General features: G+C 33.8%; 2 protein-coding genes across 4 annotated transcripts; one reads left to right on the forward strand and one right to left on the reverse strand.

Moving 5' to 3' along the window:
- Window positions 1-3,258: 3,258 nt before the first annotated feature.
- On the reverse strand, window positions 3,259-5,984 carry LOC139098966 (uncharacterized). Its single transcript, XM_070651356.1, has 3 exons — window positions 5,915-5,984; window positions 5,753-5,822; window positions 3,259-5,582 (listed from the first exon to the last, which is right to left on the reverse strand). The coding sequence occupies exons 1-3, from the start codon at window positions 5,915-5,917 to the stop codon at window positions 3,259-3,261; spliced, it is 2,397 nt and encodes a 798-aa protein (XP_070507457.1). The 5' UTR covers window positions 5,918-5,984.
- Window positions 5,985-10,350: 4,366 nt separating this feature from the next.
- On the forward strand, window positions 10,351-21,528 carry LOC139098960 (sodium-coupled monocarboxylate transporter 1-like). 3 transcript variants are annotated; one of them, XM_070651351.1, is made up of 5 exons: window positions 10,351-10,408; window positions 17,794-18,004; window positions 18,577-19,195; window positions 19,905-21,087; window positions 21,144-21,528. In XM_070651351.1, the coding sequence occupies exons 2-4, from the start codon at window positions 17,794-17,796 to the stop codon at window positions 21,055-21,057; spliced, it is 1,983 nt and encodes a 660-aa protein (XP_070507452.1). In that variant the 5' UTR covers window positions 10,351-10,408; the 3' UTR covers window positions 21,058-21,087; window positions 21,144-21,528. The 3 variants fall into 3 exon arrangements, with proteins under 3 accessions (XP_070507452.1, XP_070507449.1, XP_070507450.1); XM_070651348.1 differs by having other exon boundaries at window positions 19,905-21,528; XM_070651349.1 differs by lacking the exon at window positions 10,351-10,408 and adding an exon at window positions 15,052-15,078 and having other exon boundaries at window positions 19,905-21,528.
- The last annotated feature ends 856 nt before the right edge of the window (window positions 21,529-22,384 follow it).

Genomic DNA, 22,384 nt, shown 5'->3' on the forward strand with positions numbered 1-22,384 from the left:
GACTGATGGAAGTTGAAATTTATTTTATTTATTTAAGCGATTCTCTGAGCAGTTCCAACAGCGATGTTGTAGTGCAGTGGTAAGCAACCTATGTGACTTGACCAAACGTTTTAGAAAAGCCATGAAATGCGATTTCAGTTGAGGCTTATCGTCAAGATGTGCCTGAAAAATAAAGGTTGTCCATCACTGTTCTAGTGTCTTTAAATTCGTAGATTCAGCTGATGTTGTAGTAGAACTGCAGCTGTTGAATTTATTATGGTCAGAAAGTTGGAATATCCTCAGACATAACATTTTATTGGAATCACACTTGGAATTGGTAAATGGCAAGTGGTAGTCAGCGATAGAGTCAGCTTCAGGAGCCGACTGAGGGAGGCCATGTATCAGGCTTGATCTGTACAGCCAGCGAGGTAAGTAAGTAAGTAAGAATAGCATTTTGTTGGATCAAAGTAGAGTGAAATCTGTCTGATTTATAGGGTGGTCCCCTGACTATGTTCCTGCCTGGTCGACAATAATTCCTTCATGACCGAATAGTAAGGCAACAGATCCAAAATATTTGATGATTCTTTCTGATAAGATGTGTTCAATTCCCATCAATGGTTGATCTCTCAATTATTATATGGACTGTTGACATGACAAAATGCTTCCGACATTCCAAATATACAGCTTATTCCAGTACCATAACAATCAAGCAACAGCCCTAATTGAACTTCATCATCCATATTATACTCAAAATCACTTAAAAACTCAGCCAATCCAACAACTTTATGTCCAAATAATTCAGTAAATTATTTACATGCTCACAACTTCCATGTCAATTTCACATGTCAATTGGAATTTACATGCAGTTCCTAAAAAAATGCAAATAACAATTTCCTACATCCTTTAAACAACCATACGAGAGTAACAAAAAAAAATCTGGTATTGTGCCATGATTGTTACTAAATTGAATGAATCCTGTATTTGTACAGCTAGTTGATGCAATAAATTTGTGAAGGAAAAAATGCACAGCAACAGAATAAAAGAACCATCAGGCTAGAAAAAAGCGAGTTGCATATGTAAAAAGATGAGAAATTTTTCTCTATGGAACAATATTGTTTTACAGTTTGCATGAAAAAAAAAGAGGCAAGGATGATAAGAGGAATTTGGATGTATGGGGTCGTTCATTATTACGTAACGCTCTTGGATGGGGCTAGGGGGCGTAGGTTAAACCTCAATCATGTCACATACCTTATCTCACATTCCCAACAAAACAATCTTACAGGTAGGAAGGTACAACAGTGGAAGTCCATTTTTGGCACGTTACCTAATTATTGGACGTCACCTATGATGTAAATTTGTTAGGTTGAATGCAGAAAATTTTGCATTTTTTGTGAATATTTTGGAATGTTTATTGCTGCAGAATAGACTGAATATTGTTCTGATTACAGAAGCAGATATGGATATACAATTAATGTATGTACAACGCAATTGACGCACTTTATGTTTAGCAAAAATGTTGGGTGTGTATTGTGCATATTTGAAGATTTGGTGTCGCATATGTCGTAAACTGTAGGTAGGTCTGTTATGTGAAAGAGACTTTGACAAAAAATGAGCTAGAAACAGCTGGTGCTGTAACATGTGGGTACCTTCAGGGACGAAATCAGGGGAAGGTTATGAGGGCTACACACCCCCTCCCTTCCTGTGTGATCCATGGACACCCTCAGAAGTCGCGTAAAGCGGGTTCTATCTCCGGTTTCCGTCTGTCAATTGTCAATCCTAAATGCGTATTAGTAGTAAGGTCGTCCTGGACATCAATTGAATCACATTGTGGACTTCAACTTTGATTCTGTCTCAAATGAATCCCAAAGCATCCAAAGTCTTCTCTTATTTAACTTTCATCTAAAAAAAATAAAAATGAAAATCTGACTTGAGATGCACAACATAAGGAAGTAACTTACCATACCATAAAATCTAATTTCATGGCTTCTTTCAAATAATTTCGAGTGTTTTTCGTTTACTCGAATCATTGCCAAATTTCTCTATTGCTACTTCCATCCTCTTATATCCTCCTTGCAGAAGAAATTCAAGGCAGCAGCAGACGAAGGAAAAGGAAATTTTTTAGTTTTTTTCCACTTGACGTACAAAAGTAAACCACAACTGTATGGAGTAAAAATTGGGGAGAGAAATTGAGGAACCTAACATAAATAAATAATAAGTTTTGGGGCATCATCATGTTATATGCTATAATACCTTCATCATGCTTCTGTTTTATGTTTATACTTAACGAGCTGCAAAAGAAAAAAGGAAAAATAAAAGTCGGAAGGGATACTTTCTTTTCTTTTTGAAGTATTTTGTTGGATAGATGTGCTTAGTTTTTGTGCATTTTGACTCGAGTGATTCTCAAGGGTAATTAAGGATATTGAGGAAGATTTTCTATGACTTGAAAGTGTTTTGAGAGGTGATATCCTTGATATTTAGGTTGGTTAAGATATTTTGGAATTAAAAGGTGTTCTGGTAGATCCACAGTGCTTTAGATAGTGAATGATGTTCTTCAGATGGACAGCCATGCCTTATGTAAATATATAATATATTCATGTCCATTCCAATGAAAACCCTTCGAGATATAATTTACAGCGCTTGTAGCTTCCTTATTTCTTAACTACATCATTGGTTCATTCTTTCACATCACGTTGCTCAATTGCTAAGTGACGGCTCAGTCCTTAAAGTAACTACTTCAGACTTTGTGGGTGACAAAAGATCGCGAGGAAGACCGATGCTTGATTGTTAATTCCCGTCATTAAATTGCTTCAATCAAGAAGCAGATGCATTTAAACTTCCCAAAACTTACTAAACTAATGATAGGATTCGAACCCGAAGTTTACAGTCAGACATCAACTTTCGAGACCTACACCTTGACAATTGAGCTATCAAAGCATCTTCCTCCTTCAGAATTCAATTGACATCCTTACTATATATACAACCAAATGCGCTCCTATCCACCAACTGCTCATTACTTCCCATCCCACTCCTCTACTAATTCAGTCAGGATACATAAAGAAAATGTGAATGAATTAAAAGATATTTTATTATCCCTACAAAATTCTTCTTTGTTTCGAGCATTTTGTGCATTTATTTGTTCAGGCTCAAAAAATCTCTCAACTGTTTCAAATTGTGCCTTAACATTTATCGGACAGAATATCTCTGAGGGCAAACAAGAAAGAAAACATACAAAAGATTTACAGTCTAGAGACTTTTCTTTAATATTCAGACACAATCAGCTTATTTGGACAATACTTTATCAAACAATTCCGGATACTTTTGATAACAGCTGCAGACATGCTCAGGATTTTGAATTTTCGACGACATTGTCTGATCTTCTTGTGGTTTTGTGCTTGAACTTGAAGATTTTGCTGGATCTTGTCCATGTATCAACATTGATGAACGTTCATCGTCAGCATCGTACTGTGCATTACTGTCTGTGAATGGCTTACAAGTCATACATGATGCTGTACATAATGGAGTCACTAAACTGCATTGATGTGGCTGCAAATGTGACGTGCATGAGTCTGAACAAATTTTTATCTTTTGACTGCATGAGTGTCTAGTTGGAGCTTGTTCTGGCACATCCTGCTGTTTAATTTTGGATGATGACGCAGCAATTTCACTTGCAGCTGTTGTTACTTCATTTATGAATCCTGATAAGTCATTGTTGGATATTTTAGAGTATTTTGATGCTCGACTTTGGAGATCTAAAGCAATTGACTGTCCTGCTGATGATGAAGGAGTTCCTGGCATGTCCATCTGCTGCTCAATACCACCAAACATGTCGTTATCGAAAATTTCTGTATATCTTTGCTGTACTGTAGATCTTCGGTGGTCAAACTTGGTTTGAGGTATTGTGACTATAGAACCTCGACTGCTGTATGCCTGACTAACTTTCTCGATCAATTCAACACTGCCAGGGACTTTTGTAGACAGTCGAGGATCTAAATTTGATTCTTGAATGGACGATTTCATGCTTGCAGCATCAACAGTCTCTGACCTGATGAGATGACTTGAAAACTTTTTAGCTTCTTCTGGTGTCTCTACGTAAATTACAGGCTCAAGTGTCACCAATTTCAACTGATCTCGATTGAGGAACTCGTCAGATTCTCTCAAATCCACAGGCATTCCGAACATGTCATTGTCGTAAATGTCTGAGTATCTCTGCTCCTTTGATGATCTATTTGAATCTTTGACCGGTTCCTCATTGTCATTTGGAACTTCCAAAATGCATCCCATCATGTCATTGCCGTAGATTTCTGTATATCTTTGTATCTTCGATGACCGTCCAGTTGATCTTCTTTGAAGACCATCTTCAGCATTAATTGGAGCTGTTGAGCGTCTTGTTGCGGATTGTAGCTGATTTTCAGCAACTGGAAGTGTCGACCGTCTTGCTGTATAATATTGTAAGTCCTGATCACCAATAAGATCTTGCTCAATAGATCCAAAAATGTCATTACTAAAAATTTCTGTGTATCTTGATTCCCTTGACGATTTTTTAGCCTGAACTCGTTCCTGCTCCTTTTGATGGAACTTATCAAGGTCCTCAAATATGTCATCATCCTCATTCATTGAAATTCGAATACTTTGACGAACAGGAGGAAAGTCGGATATTCTATAAGGCTTTCCAGTCTCAGCTAACAATTTGGCACTGATTCTTTTGGATTCTCTTCGTATCATGCTGTCTGTCTTTATTTCAGACACGACACTTGTGGAACTTTTTTCAGACTCTGCTGGCAATTTGGAACTGGATATTTTAGACTCTTTTGATTTTAGACTATCTGCTTTAGAGTCTGACTTGATATTTACAGCAGCATCAAGAGTTTTTGAGTTTCTATCATCATTTATGGAACTTTGTCTTGGAGATTTGATGGAACTGACTCTTATAGGTTCCTTTTGTGCTAAGTTTTCTGTTTGTGGTTCAGACTTGACATTTACAGCAGCAATATCGATAGTTTTTGAGTCTCTTTGTCGTTCAGACTTAATAGAACTGATTCTTGGAGATTCCAAACTTTCTCTTTTAGAACCAGATCCAGCATTTACAGCACCAGTATCGATAGCTTTTGAGTCTCTTTGCTGATTTAAGGAACTTTGTCTGTCAGAATTGATGGAACTGACTCTTGGAGATTCCTTTGGTTCCAAACTTTCTGTTTTAGAATCAGACTTAGTATTTACAGCAGCAGCATCGATAGTTTTTGAGTTTCTTTGATCATTTAAGGAGCTTTGTCTGTTAGACTTAATTGTACTTAAAGATTCTTTCGGTTCCAAACTTTTTGTTGTAGATCCAGCAGCATTATCAACAATTTTAGATTCATTTATGGAACCTTGCCTTCCAGGATCATCTAATCCTTTGGACTTTTCATCTGGAATCGTAGAACGCCTTTCATTTTCAAGTTCCATCGACATTCGAATTCTTTCAAGAGTTTTCTCCTTTAACTTTTTAAGCTGTGAGCATCTGCAGTTTCTATGACCGTCTGTCGATCTGCGTTCCTTTTGAGGATTTAATAATGAGTCATTCTTAAGATCATCAGTTAGTGCGATTGTTGCGCGATTGGATGATGCTGGAAGTGAGATAATTGAGTTTTGTTAGATCAGTGGAAGGTATTGCCGCATTGTCATCAGCACAGTGCTCTACCAACTACATCGTCTTGCTCGGACATGAATTTTGTTTAATAAATTCAAAATTTATTCAAATTTTACAGTTTGCAGCTACAAGCAAATTCAAACTCACCCAAAGCCTCAACCTCATCCTCCCTACTTCCACGACTTCCAACACGCGACTGTAAATCTTCTGACTTGTTCTGCAATAAAATGAAAGAAAAAATAACCAAAATTAATTTTCATTCTCAGAAAATCTCCAATGGACATCAATTTTATTTGAATATTCAATTACCATGTTCGTCCTTGACTGCACGACTTTTCAGCAACAATTTGGAAATAAATGAGAAATTTTGCAATGTTTGAGAATTAAAACAAAAATTCTTTATGAAAAATAAAATTTCAATGATTACTGCGACTGAAAAATTTGTTACAAAGTAATTGAACACAAACAGCACAAAGACTGTCTTTGAATGCTCAATTCCCAATCCAATTTTTCCCACATGAATCATGAAAATCCATTAATAAAGCACAGAAGAAGTTTAAAAGACATAAAAATTATGGCAAAATTTTATTGATGCATTAAAGTGGATCCTTAAAGAGATTAAAGTCTGTCGTACTGCTTTCTCCTTCATTGGCAATAAATTTTTCAAGCCATCAATCTACAAAGTAAAGTATATATCAAGGCTTGCAACTTTCTCCTCTCGACTCTGATGACAAATACAACATTTCCCATTCTGAACACACTGAACATTCACTGTCAGATTGATTTATTACTCATATGAAGGAATATTTTTCACTTTTTCATATGCTGTATTTTTTTTATATTGCTTCTTCTTGCCTCCTTACTCACATTCTTCTTCATTCCTGATTCGTGCTTATGGATAGAATTATTATCTTCATATTTTCGACTATTTTTCTTATCGTATCCCGAGTAATATATCAAAAAATGTCATTGATATAGATGCTGTATGATATTTTCAAGGTTAAAGCTATGTTTGATTACAGGCCTAAAATGTCTTGTTCGATAGGAACAGTGATATTGCACGGACAAGTCAGTTGATGTATTTAATATTCGACATGGTGCCGGATTTAGATCCAATCCATCATTAGACCATAGTCCTGTCATTCTGAGAACGGTTTGGGGCTGGATTCTCTGGGTAGGGGAAGCAGAGGTAAGTGTAAGTATCCGTCTTTTTGCTTTCATTGGATTTACCCTCAATAATGCACCAAATGTAAATTTAGTGGGAGGTCTAGGGGTTTAGGTAAGGTTATGTAGAATTAGGGTAAAGAAAGGTGTAGTGGTTGGGACAAGGGTATTAGATGACAAGATTATGTATAGGAGTTTGAGTATGAAGGTAGATAGGTTGGGTAAGGGAGATGTAGGTTTAAAGTAAGGTAAGATGGGAATTTAGTAAGGTAAGGTGTAGGTTTGGGAAAAGGTATTAGATGTAAAGGTTTGAGCGAAGTATACAGTAGGATAAGCGGTAACATTGCAATAATAGCCGAGTCCCAAAGATTAATTTTTTTGAATACATAGTTCCAATACAGCTATATACAGCTCGGACATTCATATAAATGTATTTATATACTGATTTTGCCACTGTATCATCAACAAAGTTTATCATTGTGTCACGTCTGAAATATCGATGAAAATGTCAACTTCTCAAATTGATTTTATTTTCTGATCCTTTTTTCTCTGCTTCTGCTTTCTGTGTATCAGGGTCGGTTAATTTTGAAGCAAAACTTTAATTAAAAATGGACTCGACAGACATCTGAAATAAAATATTAATTTTTCACAAATAATCATTCATTGGTGATGCAATTCACAAATTCCTTTTTCTTCTTGAATACCTGCAGCTATAGCTGCCCCTATGCCTGTTTCTGCTCTTGTCCATTCTTCAAGTGTGTTGCATTCGTGTTTTGCGTGCAGTTTTGAGGTCTTTGGCATGTAATGTACTTCATCGCTAGGTTTACAAGGATATACTAATATCTCGATGACTTTCTTTACGAAACCTTGTACACATGAATTGTAACAAAGCAGTGCACATCAGGTCTTATGACGTTGTTGTGTCTTTAGAATGTACAGAGCTTACTATTGGTTCGAATCCCACTACATAACAGCTATTCTCAACACAAAAAATCACTTAAACTGAAATTTTCACTAACATCAATCGTTCAGTATGCAATCATGCAGCAACGGACTATGAAAAATGCTCAGAATCACGCTCAATAAACAATAAAAATCACGTGTAATTTGTCCAAAAAATCAAAGACATCAGACGATGTAGCATGTCATGTCAAGAGATAAAAAGAGATTCACGCGAGATTCAAGCGTTAAAAAACAAGAAATGCCACTGCATGAGCAATTGTTCTGATAAGGGGATTCTCCTAACTTCTGTCTACATGACATGATAAAATAACTTACTCATTGTGAACATTTTTTTGTGTCTTAAACTTAAAAGCATCTGTCCAAATACCTTTATACGTAGACTCAATAGTATCATTTATGTCAATATGAGTCATAACTTTTTCAAAAAAACTTGTTTATTTGAGTGTCTAAAATATTTATGCATGCTTTTTTTTGTTGGTTCCAAAAGAATACAAATTAAAGATTGATGGCTTTTCTGCAGAATTTCAAGCGTTGATGTTAATGACCATAGTGACCAGTTAGAGAAGAATTGATTGTTTTTAATATATTTAGTATAATTTACAGCTGCAGTAGCTTGACGGGGGTCAATAAAACTTTTAGAAAAGCAATGCTCAATGTTACGAATTGGGAGATGTTCTCGAAGGATTTGGTCGATTATGGATGTTCTTTCAAGCTCAATATTGGGTCCACGTGTGCCACAGCGAAGTAAGTAAGTAAGAAATGCTCAATGCAGAGATAATGCTCAATTGTACTTCCCCTTTCCAGTGTTAGTCCTCAAATACCCTTGAGGTCATTTACCTACTTTAATATCAAACAACTTTTAGCCTAAATTTCATAGACACAAGCTATACGCGACAGTTTCAGTGATGTACAGAGAAACTGGAGCACGACATCCAACCACCCCAACCCCCTCCCCTCTTGTCCCCAAAAGCTCTTGGGGTAGTTTGCAGACAGCAACAATAATGAGCCTCAGTGACAAAAAGAGTCAAAGTAAACAGGCTCCGATGGGCTGGACATATTATTAGAAGACCTGTAGAAGCTCCACTAAATAAAGTCTTTAAATCAGACTTTGTGGATGGTAAGAGAGCTCGAGGTAGACCGAAAAACTCCTGGAAGGAAGCTGTTGATAGAGACAGCATTGCATTTGGTATTGGCAATTGGCAGGCGGAAGCCGGCGATAGAACCAGTTATAGGTGACATCTGCGGGAGGCCATGGATCACAGTTGATCTGTACGGCCAGCGAAGTAAGTAAGTAAGTAAGTAAGTGACGTAAAGGGAGATTGGAGCACTGCCAAATGTGCGATCCAATAGACTCAACATTCAACTCGAACCTCACAAAACAACAGTATACGTTTAAATCCTGTTTACTCGTTCAAGTGACTTTTACTCTGTTTTATGGTTCTGCATTAGAGCTCATCTTATATACATATCTAAGTCAGTGTTGTTCAAACTGTGTACCACGGTACACATTAGTCTGTGGCTTTCTTCGAAGGTATGCAATGGCAAATATTGGACAGCGCTCAGCAGGAATCGGAATCGGGATTGAAACTTTATCCCGGGAAATATCAATCCCGATCCCGATGGCGAGAAAGCATAGTATATAGAATAAACTTACTAACGGTCGTTTACCCAGGAACTCAAATACCACTCCACATACCGCCACCCCCACCCCCTTCTATCCTTCCATATAAAATTCTTCAAATTCTATTAAAAATGCTCTGTAATGCTGTATATTCTGTATATGCTACTCACTATACATACTTTGAGTACCACTGACTTAGAAGATGCTTGTGAGATGCTGATATAACCGGTTAAGTATGGTCAGCAAAAAAGTATTTCATTAACACCAAAAAGGTTCATAAAACTCTTTCTAAAAATACATTTTCACGTGACTTCTCATATTTCGAAAAAAAGAGTCAGTGAATAAATTATTGTTGAGTAAGGAATTGGTGATGATTTTTTAATAATTTAAAAATCAGAGGAACTCGATTCGGGGTCGATTTATTGTGGAAGGAGCTGTTGTCTTGGTTGTTTATTCTTTAATGGGGCAAAAGGGGTTGGGGAGGGTGCATAGAGATTTAATGCGATGGGGGAGGGGAGGGGGGTCAACTTCGATTCTCTTATGCTACATATCCAAAAAATCACTCGGGGTAATAAATGAAGCCCCTAAAATAATTAAAATGACTCACAAAACTTCTCCAATTAAAAAAATTCACGGCGATGATCATCAAAAATTCATTTCCAATTTCGAAGAAAATACTCAATTTCTACAGAATTCCAACGTCTTCATTTCTTCTAAACATGTATTTACAAATGTACTTACCCAAAATCACGAGATCTTTTAACAAAACTGTTTCTTCACTTACTCTTTACTAGTTAACGGCAGTCAAGAAGTAATATTGACGTATAGTGGAGAGAAGAAAAAAACTTGAACGTAAGAAGAAGCAAAGCAGCTGAAAATGTTCACATAAAAGCTATCTTCAGCTCATTTATAAATGTGAGGTGATAGTGAACACAAATCTATAAAAAATATATAAAACATTGAAAATTTAAAGGAATTTAAAAATTAATTTGGAAAGTTTTAAAAGTATCAAAACAAAGAACTAAGTCTAGACAATTTAGTTAAAATTAAACAAGGTGAGTAGCTGACCTCGAGAGAAATAAATCAAGTGTAGTTAAAATATTGAAAATTTGGAATATATTTTTAAATCAATAGAATTTTAAAATTAAAGCTAAATTTATTTTATTTTAATTTTCAATTTAAAATTTTCAACTTTAAAATTGAATTTAAATTTTTCAAATTTAAATGTGAATTTATTTTTTAAATTGAATTTAAAATTATTGATTTAAATTTAAAACTGATCTTTTTTTCAAATATCAAATTCAAATTTAATTTTTCAAAATTGAATTCTAATTTAAAATTTAAAATTGAATTTTCATTTTAAATTTGAACTTTAAATTTTGTTAATTAAAAATGAATTTGAATTTTCGAATTTTTGGTGAAAAATTAAGATTTAAACCTTTTTTGGATCAAAAATTTTATTTTTAATTTGAATTTTAAATTTTTTTAAAATTTAGAATTCAATTTAATTTTTTTTCTCAAAAAGTAAGATTTTTCAATAAGATTGAATTTTTATTTAAATTTGAATTTTAAGAAATTTCTTTTAAATTTGAAATTTCTTTTAAACTTGAAATTTCATTTAAATTTAAAATTTCTTTTAAATTCGAATTTTTTTAAATTTGAAATTTCTTTTAAAGTTAAAATTTCTTTTGAATTTGAAATTTCTTTTGAATTTGAAATTTCTTTAAAATTTGAAATTTCTTTAAAATTTGAAATTTCTTTTAAACTTAAAAATTCTTATAAAATTGAAATTTCATTAAAATTTGAAATTTCTTATTTTAAAATTTTTTAATTTTAAATTCGAACTAAAAAAAATATTGAAATAATGTAAAATGTAATTAAACGAAATTTACACCATACTCAGAAACACTTATAAGCAAATTTATAAAGTAATTAAATTCTTTTTAATTGCTTTTCAATCATTTAGGGTAAAAAATGTAATTTTTGGTCATTTTTCATTTTTGGACACTTTAAATGCATATTTCTCTTCGCTGTTTTGTCTAAAATTATTTGAAAGTGGTTTAAACTATCATATATTGTGAATATTTTCACCATAAAAAAATTCAGAATTTTTGGACTTGTCATATCCGAGATATACCAACTTTAAAGTCAAATGTAATTTTTGATCAAAAAAATGTAATTTTTGGTCAAAAAAAATGTAATTTTTGGTCACTTTTTTTCGCAGGATGCATTGAAAATTTTGTATGGAAGGAATTTTTGGAAAAGTTTAATTAATGATTTAATGCCTTTCCACTGCAGCTACATCCATAAAATTTGAATCACACTTTATTTAGACCTAAATCTTTAAATTTGCATCAAAAAAGTTAAGATTAAGGGGAAAAAAATTCTCAAATTCTCATCGCTTACTTTTGTAAAAAGTGACCAAAAATTACATTTTTTTTTCCTTCCATACAAATTTTTCAATGCATCCTGCGAAAAAAAAGTGACCAAAAATTACATTTTTTTTTGACCAAAAATTACATTTGAAAATGGGTCATTTTGTATGAAGAATTCTGAGGAAGTGCTTCATTCATTTGAAAAGATCAATATGAAGAATGATAGAGACATGTAAAGGGTAACTTTTTGGGTACTAATTAGTTTATGAAAAGCAAATCCTTTTGTGCAAGCGGCTGTAACAAAAAATGGTCAAATTTTGATCATTTTTCCAATTTTTTTTTTGGAAATTTTAAGTTAGAGGAAGTCCAAATATCAAAAGTTTTAATGCAGAAGTTCTTATTTTCTGACCTTTTACGACTCTTCTATACAAACTATGGTCTGAAAATGCTTGAAAATGCCTTTTTCAAAAATGACCAAAATTTTATTACATTTTTTACCCTAATGAAAAATTATCTTCAAAAATCCAAGATTTCTTAGACAAAAATATCAATTTTTTAAATGTTCCTCAAAATTTACCAAATCATAAAATTTTGAAATTTTCTTCAACCCGGAAAATTTGTCATTCATTAAAAATGTCGATAATCACCCTATTAGTATGTACTGACACTAGACAGAAACAGAAGTTAGTTTTTGATAAATAAGAAAAACATTTACTCAGTTACTACATACATATGATTCATGAACATTTAAAAGTTAAACAGTTATTTGATAAAAAAAAAATAAAAAAAAATTCACATAGAAAAATAGCAAATATTAGTCATAAAATTTCCAAGTGGAACTGCGTGTGATAATTCACGACTAATCAATTTAATCAAATATATCCAATTAGCAAGCATATCTTCAAAAAAGCATATGTTAAACTTACTAACAAACACTAAAAGTTCTTATCCATGCAGACATTATTAATGCCAAGTTTATTTTGATATTCACAATATAATATTTGTATATCCATGTCTAGCGTTAAACGGTCTTAATTATCACATTTCTAATTAACTACTAAGTGTGAATATTGCACACTTTTAATATTTACTTTCTTATACTTTATAATGTCTTTATTTCATATTTTACAAACATTTTCGGTCAGCTAGCTTTTCACATGACTTCTACGTCACATTAAAGCTGTCAACATGTTTATCCTCAGGCTGTCTACAACTGTTTAAACAAAAATTATGTTATTTCATACAATAAGTCAATTGATCTGTAGTTTAATGTCATTTTATAGGAAATGTTTAGAACTTGATCAAAATAGGAAATTAATGCCGAATTTTATGATAATTTGTAATTTGTGGTGTCTACTAAAGAGTTATCAAAGTGATTGAATAGTAGTGACGGTTTACCTACTTCGCGGAGGTGCCATATACACCTCACAATGGTTATATCCCAATGCCCTACGTGTTCAAGAAGTTTTTATGGATCGCGATATTTTAGGAGGTTTTAGGATTCTTTTCATGAAAACCCCGAGCAAATTGGATTTTTTCAAAAAGAGGAGGGAAGAGGAACTCCAACCGGAACAAGCCCCTGTCATAGAGTGAGTCACAGTCACCACCAGAATGCACAGTATCAGATCTTTACCATTCATCACTCTTTACGCTTGTCCTTTCGACTAATAGTCATTCATAGATTACTAATTTCATCACGATCTACAACCGATCGGCACAAAATACCTGAGTAACACAATGTATGTTAGAAGAGATTTACTTGATTTCTAAATGACCCGGGATAGTGTCTAAGGCAACATGAGCCATAGGGAACATTCGAAAAGTATGTAGCACTAAAAATAGAAAATAGAATTGGTAGACTATAGGAGGAGGGGTCTCCCATTACATCCATCGTCCTTTATAATTAAACCATGTGTCATGTACTCTGTAACAAAATGTCACCCTTCACTCATCCTCCTTAGTATTACATAGTTTCCAAACGTTCTCTTAACGACACTATACTGATAGCTTTTACAAACACATAATCAGATTGCCTACAGCGTGCAATTCGGGATAGACACTATTTAGAATTCATATAATCACAAATTGAATTTCTAGTTCCACTCCCAAACCCCACAATCTGGCAAATTCTCCATAAATATCGTTCAAGCCGTCAAGTATTCACCTGATCACGTGCACTAGTGTCGTCAGCATAATGCCCTAGTTCCTCATGTTATCATAGAAAAAAACAAAAAAGTTCCATTCTAGTTTTTTTCCATCTTATTTTTTTAATAAGCAATTAAAGCTATTGAAGATAATAATGCAAATTTGTTTAGCGCACGTAAGTCTATTTCCTACTTCAATTGATATCGTCAATGACTGATCTAATAATTTTAAGATACATTCATTGATAATGGAAACTAGCAATTTGTTTTAATTCTCATTGTTTTCACTCTTGCTGCTGACGAGCAGTACTCATGAATGAATGACTAAATGAATGAGTTGCATGGAAAAAAAATCATTCGGATTTTTTTTTAGTCGTGTACACAAAAAAAAGTATAGTTTGACGAAGTTTAGACACTGTTTTAGTTCCATGAACTTGCTATGCTATCGTCTATACGAAAGACAATTAATCATCGTCAATTCAGACTTTTTTCAAAATTTAAACAGTTGGAACTGAATTATTCTTAAGTTATTTTAGTATTATTGATAGTAAAAAATTGGGGAACTTTATACTTATGTTTAAATAAGAGACGACTTAAACAGCATGTAGGTTTTGTGGCCTTCAAAGCTATTTTTTACCTAAAAATACAATTTTACTACGTAGTTTTCACATGACTATTACTATTGAGCACGTTCGTAGCAAGAAAAGACTAGACTACTCGAGTAATTCTTTAGTATAATGGAGAATTTTCTGTTCTATTCCTGTACATACTGGTTAGGTAAAATATGCGCATAAGAATATTTAAGCTTGTAAAGCAGTTTAAGTCGATGAATAATTGACGTTTATTGATTTTATCATTTAACGGTTTTTTAGAATTTGAATTTCTGAAGCTTGAGTTGGACTAGATTGTATATGAACACAAGACCCAAACCAACCCATCCCCCACGCATACACACATACACACACATACACACCTTAACCAAGTTAATAAGTGATCCCCCTGCCTTCCACCTCAAAGGAAGGAGCTCTTCCAGTCCAACGGGACTCCTTGCGAATTCGAGTGTCCACACCTCAAACAATCTATACCTTACACAAAAAAATGAAAATAACCATATATAGCTACGAATTTCGTTCATTACAATTTAGTTTCTCTTGATATAATGATTAGTTTAATCAGCACAGACAGAATTTTATTTTCAATAGGAAGGTACATATATAGCTATAGTGAAATAATCTAAAATTAGTTTTCGGCAATATATTATATAAAGACAATAACTTGAGGTTATTGAACAGGTGCAAAATTGTTGTCTAGTGGAAATTATGAAGGACTTTTAAGAATTTTGTGTGACTTTTCCGAGCAGCACACATTGAGATTGTTGCTACAATATCGTCAAGACTGCAGATCAATGCTCTAAGTATACTGCAAACTATGCAATATACTGAATTCCATTAAAACTGCCTTTTCGGCACTATAGTGGCAACATCAACGTGTGTCGATCGGGTTTAATCAATTTAAAAATTAGTTTGGAAATTTTGAAAGTGAATATACAACTCCAATTATTATATTATGTCCTCGAGCACCTAAATAGATTGTTTTTAAAAAGTTCCTCCTTCCTGTGCCCTTGAAAGTGTTTGAAAAATTTGATTGTTCTAAATTATTAAACAACTTTTACAATAAGGGTCGTTCACTTATTAAGTCACTCAAAAAAGTGAATTTTTTGAGATCATCCCCTCCTTCTCATTTGTCAGCAATTCAGTTTCTCTAAATTTTCATAAAGTCTCAAACCATGCCGACCATCAGGGGTATATTCAGGGTAGTCGAAACTCCTTTTGTGTCCAAAAATTCTTCATTTTGCTAGAATTTTTCATGGAAAATTCTATACAGCATTTTTTGCTATATCCCTGCCTCTTACTTGAGAACAGATCAATTGCGATCCATAGTCTCCCTTAGACGCTCCTAAAGCAAACTCTATCACAGGCTGACGCTGGTCGATTATTGATCCCAAGTGCCATTTCAAATGTCATCTCCATCAACAGCTTCTCTCTACGAGTTATTGTGCATCATAAGTTGCTTAGCCATCTCTACCTCCCATTTACAAAACCAATGGACGTCATTTAATGATGAAAAACAAAATTTTGCATCATTTCCGCAATTTCGATTTCGCAACAATTCCAGAAAGCTTGTCAAAAATTATAAATAACCATGAGTGACTCATTAAAATTTGTGAAATTAAGTGGTGTAAAATTCGATGAAATATTAAATTTATCAGTTCAAGAACAGATCATTGAAAAATATTGGGGTACGGAATCACATTTTAATCCAAATAAGTTGGAAGTTAATTCCTGGAATGGCCTGTCAATAGAATTGCAGAAGTAAACTCGAACATATAAGAAGCTTGCCAATAAAATTGAGCATGTGTACCGTAGGTCCTACTTACTTACTTACTTCGCTGGTCGTATATGCATTAGGTGTATGCAAAGATGATGCTTTAGCACATGTTCCATTTATGCAATTTCGATATATCATGCCTAGGGTTTCTGATGCCGTTAACGAAAACGGAAAACGGGCCGTTTTTTCGAAAAAATAAAAACGGAAAACGGCCGTTTTTTGCTAGCCGTTTTTCCGTTTTTTAATATGACTTTTCTCTGAATTTTTGGAAAATTTCCAAAAATTTTATTCATTTTTCGAATCAAAAATTTTTTTAAATAATAATTTAAACTAAGAAAATTAATATTCGTCAATTTTTTTGGGGTGCGGTATACTTTTAGAAGTAAATTTTTCATGTACATATAATGGCAAATCAAAAAGGACTTTAATTTGAATGCAACGTTTTGTTTCCCTTCCATTAAAAAAACGGACCCGTTAACGGCCGTTTTTCAGAAAAACGGAAACGGCCGTTTTTTAAAATGCCGTTCTTCAGAAACCCTAAGCATGTCTCAAGACATTGGATAGAAACTACATAGTGTGCAATTTCCATTAATGGACATATTCTTAGTTCAACAGTCATTCTATAGATACCACAGTCTTTGTATAGGTCAGTCATGGTGTAGATAAGTTAGTCATTGCTCAGTCCACATTGGTACCACTCATTTAGATGAGTGTGCTTACAGTCTGTTTGAGAAATTGGATACACAAAATGCATGATTTATATATCACACTTTGCCATTCAATTTATTAGCCCCAGATAGCTCAATGGATGATGCATTCGATCGTAAATTGTAATACGTGGGTTCAAGTCCCACTCGAGAATCCGTTTTATGGAATAATAAATTTTCTGGTAAATACAATTTTTCCACACAATTAGCTGACAATTTGTGATAGTTCCAGTGATGAACTCCGATAGCTTAGGTATATCTCAGTATCTGATTGACAATTGAGTGATGCAAAGTTGGAATTTCTGAGAATTTTAAATTCATAAAAAGTTAAAAGCTATTTTTAAGAACTACAAGCAATAAATCAATAACAGGCAGGCATTATCATTAGTGCTGATCAGTGATTAATGCAGCACAAAAAATAAGTAAATTTAGTCATCAAAACGTAAACACAAACATAATTAAAATTTAATAATTACTCAAAACAATCAGTTCCAATCTCCAGTACTTTTTTTGTATGTACGATAACAATTTTTTTTTATCCATAACAGCACGCCACTTAATATAAACATGTATCGCTAAACTGCTTATTGTCAGCTGATTCACATCATCAATACTACGTGAATATATGTATATGTTACATTGTAATAAGCCAAGCAATACAATTACACAGAATATTAAGTGTCGTGATGCTAATTCCAATTACAAACTTTTTTGTTCTGTTTCGTACAGACGATGAGCAAATTACGGCTTAAAACAACAAATCGTTTTGCTCGATTTCGGATAAAAAATCATTGCTGATCTTCGTTTTATTTCATTTTATTTCTAGATGGCAAGGAATTTTTATCTTTTACTGAGCGATTATCTACTTTTTATTATTGTTGTGGCTGCTACAACAGTCATACCATTATGGAGTAGATTTTTTGGCAAGAAAAAGACAAGAACTAAGGCTGATTATGTGTTTGCGACTGGTGCTGTCTCGGCTGTGTCAATGATGTTGTCAATTGCGAGAGGAACGCTTGGTGTGCGGTCATTTCTAGGTGAGAATATTTTTTTTTGTGGAGTTAGTGACTGAAAATAGTGCAAAATATGGAATGTGTCAATCATATGAAATTATTAAGTTTCTAGAAAAAATGATTATACTGGAACTAACAATATGTGAATGTTGAAAATAATTGAAATGAAAGTTATGTTCTGTATAATTCGCGAAATATTTGTGGCACTTCCAATGAACTTGATGTGAAATGATTCAAAATATCATGCGGAAATTTAACGTATTTTCAAAATTTGAATTTTAACGAATTTTGTATGTATTTAATGTATTTTTAAAATTTGAATCTCAACTTGTTGTCAAATTTAATGTTTAACGCATTTTCAAGATTCGAAATTTAACAAGCCTTGAAAATTCAAAATTTAACGTATTTTCAAGATTTGAATCTCAATGTGCTGTAAAACTCAAATTTCAACGTATTTTCAAAATTTGAATCTCAATGTGCTGTAAAACTCAAATTTCAACGTATTTTCAAATTTCAAACTTCAACGGTTTTTAAAAATTCAAATTTTTTCAATTTCATCTGTAAAATTAACACTTGTCCTCTAATTACATCCACAGGCTTCCCAAGCGAGCAATTCTATCGAGGTGCCGGAATGTGGGAGACCCTATACGGCATGGTGACAGCATATCCAATTGTTGCATTTGTATTTATTCCGGTCTACTTTAATCTCGGTATTACATCCGTATATCAGTACATTGAACTAAGATTCAACAGTCGACTTGTACGATGTCTTGCTTCAGGAACATACATATTTCGTTCTATACTGAATCTCGGTGTCACTGTCTTCACACCAACAGTAGCACTTTACACAATAATTGGAATTCCCATATGGATGTCACTTCTTGCAATTACAATAATCAGCATTTTATTCAATTTATTGGGTGGTCTGAAACAAGCAATTACAGCTGACGTCATTCAAGTTGTTGTCACGATTGTAGTTTCTGTGGCGATTATAATACAATCAACAATAATTGCCGGTGGTGTTACGGATGTATTGAAAGAGAATTATGACTCAGGCCGGTTAAATTTTTTCAATTTTACTGGAAGCATGAAGACCAGAGTTGATACGACAAGTGCATGGCTCGGGCAGCTGTTTATGTCATTGAGTTTGTTTGGATGTCAGCAAAATTTTGTTCAACGATATTTGAGTATGAAGAGCATTAAGCAAGTTACGAGGTGAGTGTCTTATTTTGAAGGAGGGAATTTGGGGGTCAGGGGGTCAACTTTTTTTTGGGGAAAATTGTTCAATATGTTAGGGTTGAAATATATTGTTTTATAAGGAAGGGTCTTTGTCCAAGGATTTATTTAGTGGGAGTAGGGGTAGCTTGAAGGGTCAAACCTCTCCCCCAATTCAGTTTTTGGGGGTCAATTTACTGTCGTTTTTCATTTAAAAAATCCAAAAATTCCTTAATTAAAGAGTTAATAATTTAGCGGAGGGAAGGGGCTGGTGGGGTATTTTGGGGTATCATTTCCATTTTTGGGCAAATTTCCAATCTGTTAGGGTTTTTCGTAAAATAATACCCGGTCACCCCTCTAAATTTTTGCAATCCATCCCTCTTCCTGCCAATCTCCCCGACTACACCCCTGTTTATACTTTTGGAGAATATTACTCGGCATTCATCAATGGAAGCAGCATATTCTGGGTATTGGGGTCGAATTAACTATTTTATTGAACTAAATCGATTGAATTTACATCCTAATATTGACACAAGTGCCAAAGTCACGTACCTTTTGCGTGAAATCGAAATGATGTCGATCATGTCTCAATGTCATTGAAAAGATCGAGCCAATGGCGAGACAGTTCGGCAGAAACACTTGTGTAACTCAAGCTTCAAATCCATAAAAGTTTTCCTATTTTTTTAATTAAATTTATTCTTAATTTCAGGATGCTCATGCTGAACATTCCAGTCATAATCTTCTTATTCTCACTGTCATGGATCGTTGGAATGTGCATTTACTCAGTATATTCTGACTGTGATCCACTAAAATTTGGATATACAAAGTCAGCTGATGCAATACTTCCATTTTACATCCAGGATAAATATTCATTCATACCCGGACTTATTGGAATATTTTTGTCGACACTTTTTAACAGCGCATTGATACTTAACGTATCAAATCTCAACTCATTAGCTACAGTTACATGGGAAGATTTTTTGTCGCACTTACCGCAATTTAAAGGTATGCCTGACAAAAAGCAACTAAAGATAATCAAATTCATCGGATCTGTTTACGGCTTAATGATAATGGGTGTGGGATTTTCAGTACAATTACTGTCTGGCGTCATAGAAAGTGCACAATTAATGACAAGTGCAACGAGTGGTCCATTACTTGGCGTATTTCTACTAGCTATTTTAGTGCCATTTGCGAATTGGAAGGGAGCATCTGTCGGCATGATTATGTCACATTTGATTATATTGTCAATTACATTTGGACATTTACAAGTTGACAAAAGTGTGCAGTTCCTTGAGACATCAATCACTGGATGTACAAATGCTACATTCTCAAGTGACATTCAAGCACCAGCAATGTCAATGCTGATCAATTTATCACATAATAATCCAATTGTTGTTGATCATTGGATGGAAAATACAACAAAGTCAGCATTAATGCAAAGCACTGCTGCACCACTACAAAATCTTCTTAATGAAATATTTTCAATATCCTACATGTATTATAGCTGCATAGGGACATGCATAACAGTTGTAATTGGCTCAATTGTAAGCTTATTGACAATGTCAAAGGACGATGCATACGAGTCAAAGTATATCCATCAATTTGTATTTAAATTAACAAAAGTATTTCCTGGATATTGTTACTTGTTCTCCGATGAGCATCAACTTACAGATTCATTGCAGAAACATAGTCCGAAAGGCAAGTCGAATGTTATAGTCGAGCATGATAACTATGCATTTGACATTAAAAGTGAAGAGACTAAAGATAGCAGTATGAATGGATCAAATATAACTCATGTTGTGTCTGATGTTCATAATCAGATGCACGAATGTGAAAAGTATAGAAAATTAGAGGATGTGTGATTAAATTGTAGCTCATTGTTATGCTTATAAGTATAAACTAAGAAATATTTTTGGAACAAAAATGATTAATATAGATTTTTTTTAAGTTTAATAGCAGTGCTGGATGTCGATTTGGATTTTGTGGGTACAATGATGATTTATTTACTTCATATGACAGACTGAACAAGTCTTCCTTGAGGTTTGACCTCAAAAAACGTCCTTCTTCCTGTATACGTATTGAATACGCCCCTGAGATCATCCAGGCGACCTGAGAGCTCAAGTGGAAGCTGTTGATAGTGACAATATAGCATTTGATATTGGAAGTTGCTTGAATTGGATTTTTGGAATAGCTTATCAATGAGAATACAGTATTAAGGGGGATACAGAAAATGTATACTTCATTAGTGTCACTTTGTCATATAGTCGAGTAGCCCCCAGATAGCTCAGTGATAGGAGCATTCCACCATAAATCGTTGAACATGGGTACGAGTCCCACTTGAACCCGTTATTCAGAATCATACTTTTTCTGTCAGATCAACAGAAATTGGTGGCCAGAGATAGTCCCAGTCAGAGTTGACAGAATTTGGGAGTCCCGGACTTTAAAGGAGGCAACTCCACAGTGGATCCTGCCAAGTCTGACTCAGCTTCAAGAAGATGACTATGCTAACTGAAAAGCTGGCAAGTCCTTACCAACTCCCAACATCAGGACCAACACTATCTCTCTCAAATCCTTCCATCCATGAGCTCTTCAGCCTATATACGTACAAAAATCACCTAAACCACACAAAATCCAATTCGACTTCTAGTTCTAACTAACATAAATACCGGGTAATACCCAAAAAATAGTCAGAGAGGGACAAATAAGTCTATGGGGTCTAATGACGTAGATAGAGAGTTGCCATCGAGTGCTCAAGAACTCTAGCTACTGTTAGTGTCGTTAGCTTACTACGTTCATGAATTATGGGAGTTGAGGTGTAAATTTGGATTTTAGGATTATGTAGGACAGGGGGTCGTTCATAAATGATGTTTAATTGTTAGGGAAGAGATTGATTAATGCTGATTGAAACTTGCATACAATGATGTATGATTTTTATGTGATAGAGAGGACGAGGAAGTCTGAAATTCTCAATTTTAGATTGACGTCATTTATGAATGACCCTAAGTTAACGACTTTTATGTATAATTTAATAAATGTTGTGTATTTCCAAACAATCTGTGATGGATCATACTACATGTAATTATAAGAATTTATTAGCTAGAACTGTAATTATGTAATTTTGAAATTAATATGTTCCTTTATTAAATCAATAAAATATGCATTAATTTTACAAAATAATCAAATCTAGTT

Source organism: Chironomus tepperi, unplaced genomic scaffold, assembly GCF_022539635.2.
Source record: "Chironomus tepperi strain 1889 unplaced genomic scaffold, CSIRO-AGI_Ctep_v1 contig_456, whole genome shotgun sequence".
Taxonomy (NCBI): domain Eukaryota; kingdom Metazoa; phylum Arthropoda; class Insecta; order Diptera; family Chironomidae; genus Chironomus; species Chironomus tepperi.

Coding starts and splice junctions, on each gene's coding strand:
- LOC139098960 (XM_070651348.1), top strand. CDS start 17,794: ATGGCAAGGAATTTTTATCTTTTACTGAGCGATTATCTACTTTTTATT. Junction 18,005..18,576: donor TGGTGTGCGGTCATTTCTAG/GTGAGAATATTT, acceptor TTACATCCACAG/GCTTCCCAAGCGAGCAATTC. Junction 19,196..19,904: donor AGCATTAAGCAAGTTACGAG/GTGAGTGTCTTA, acceptor TCTTAATTTCAG/GATGCTCATGCTGAACATTC.
- LOC139098966 (XM_070651356.1), bottom strand. Junction 5,583..5,752: donor GGATGAGGTTGAGGCTTTGG/GTGAGTTTGAAT, acceptor TCTCACTTCCAG/CATCATCCAATCGCGCAACA.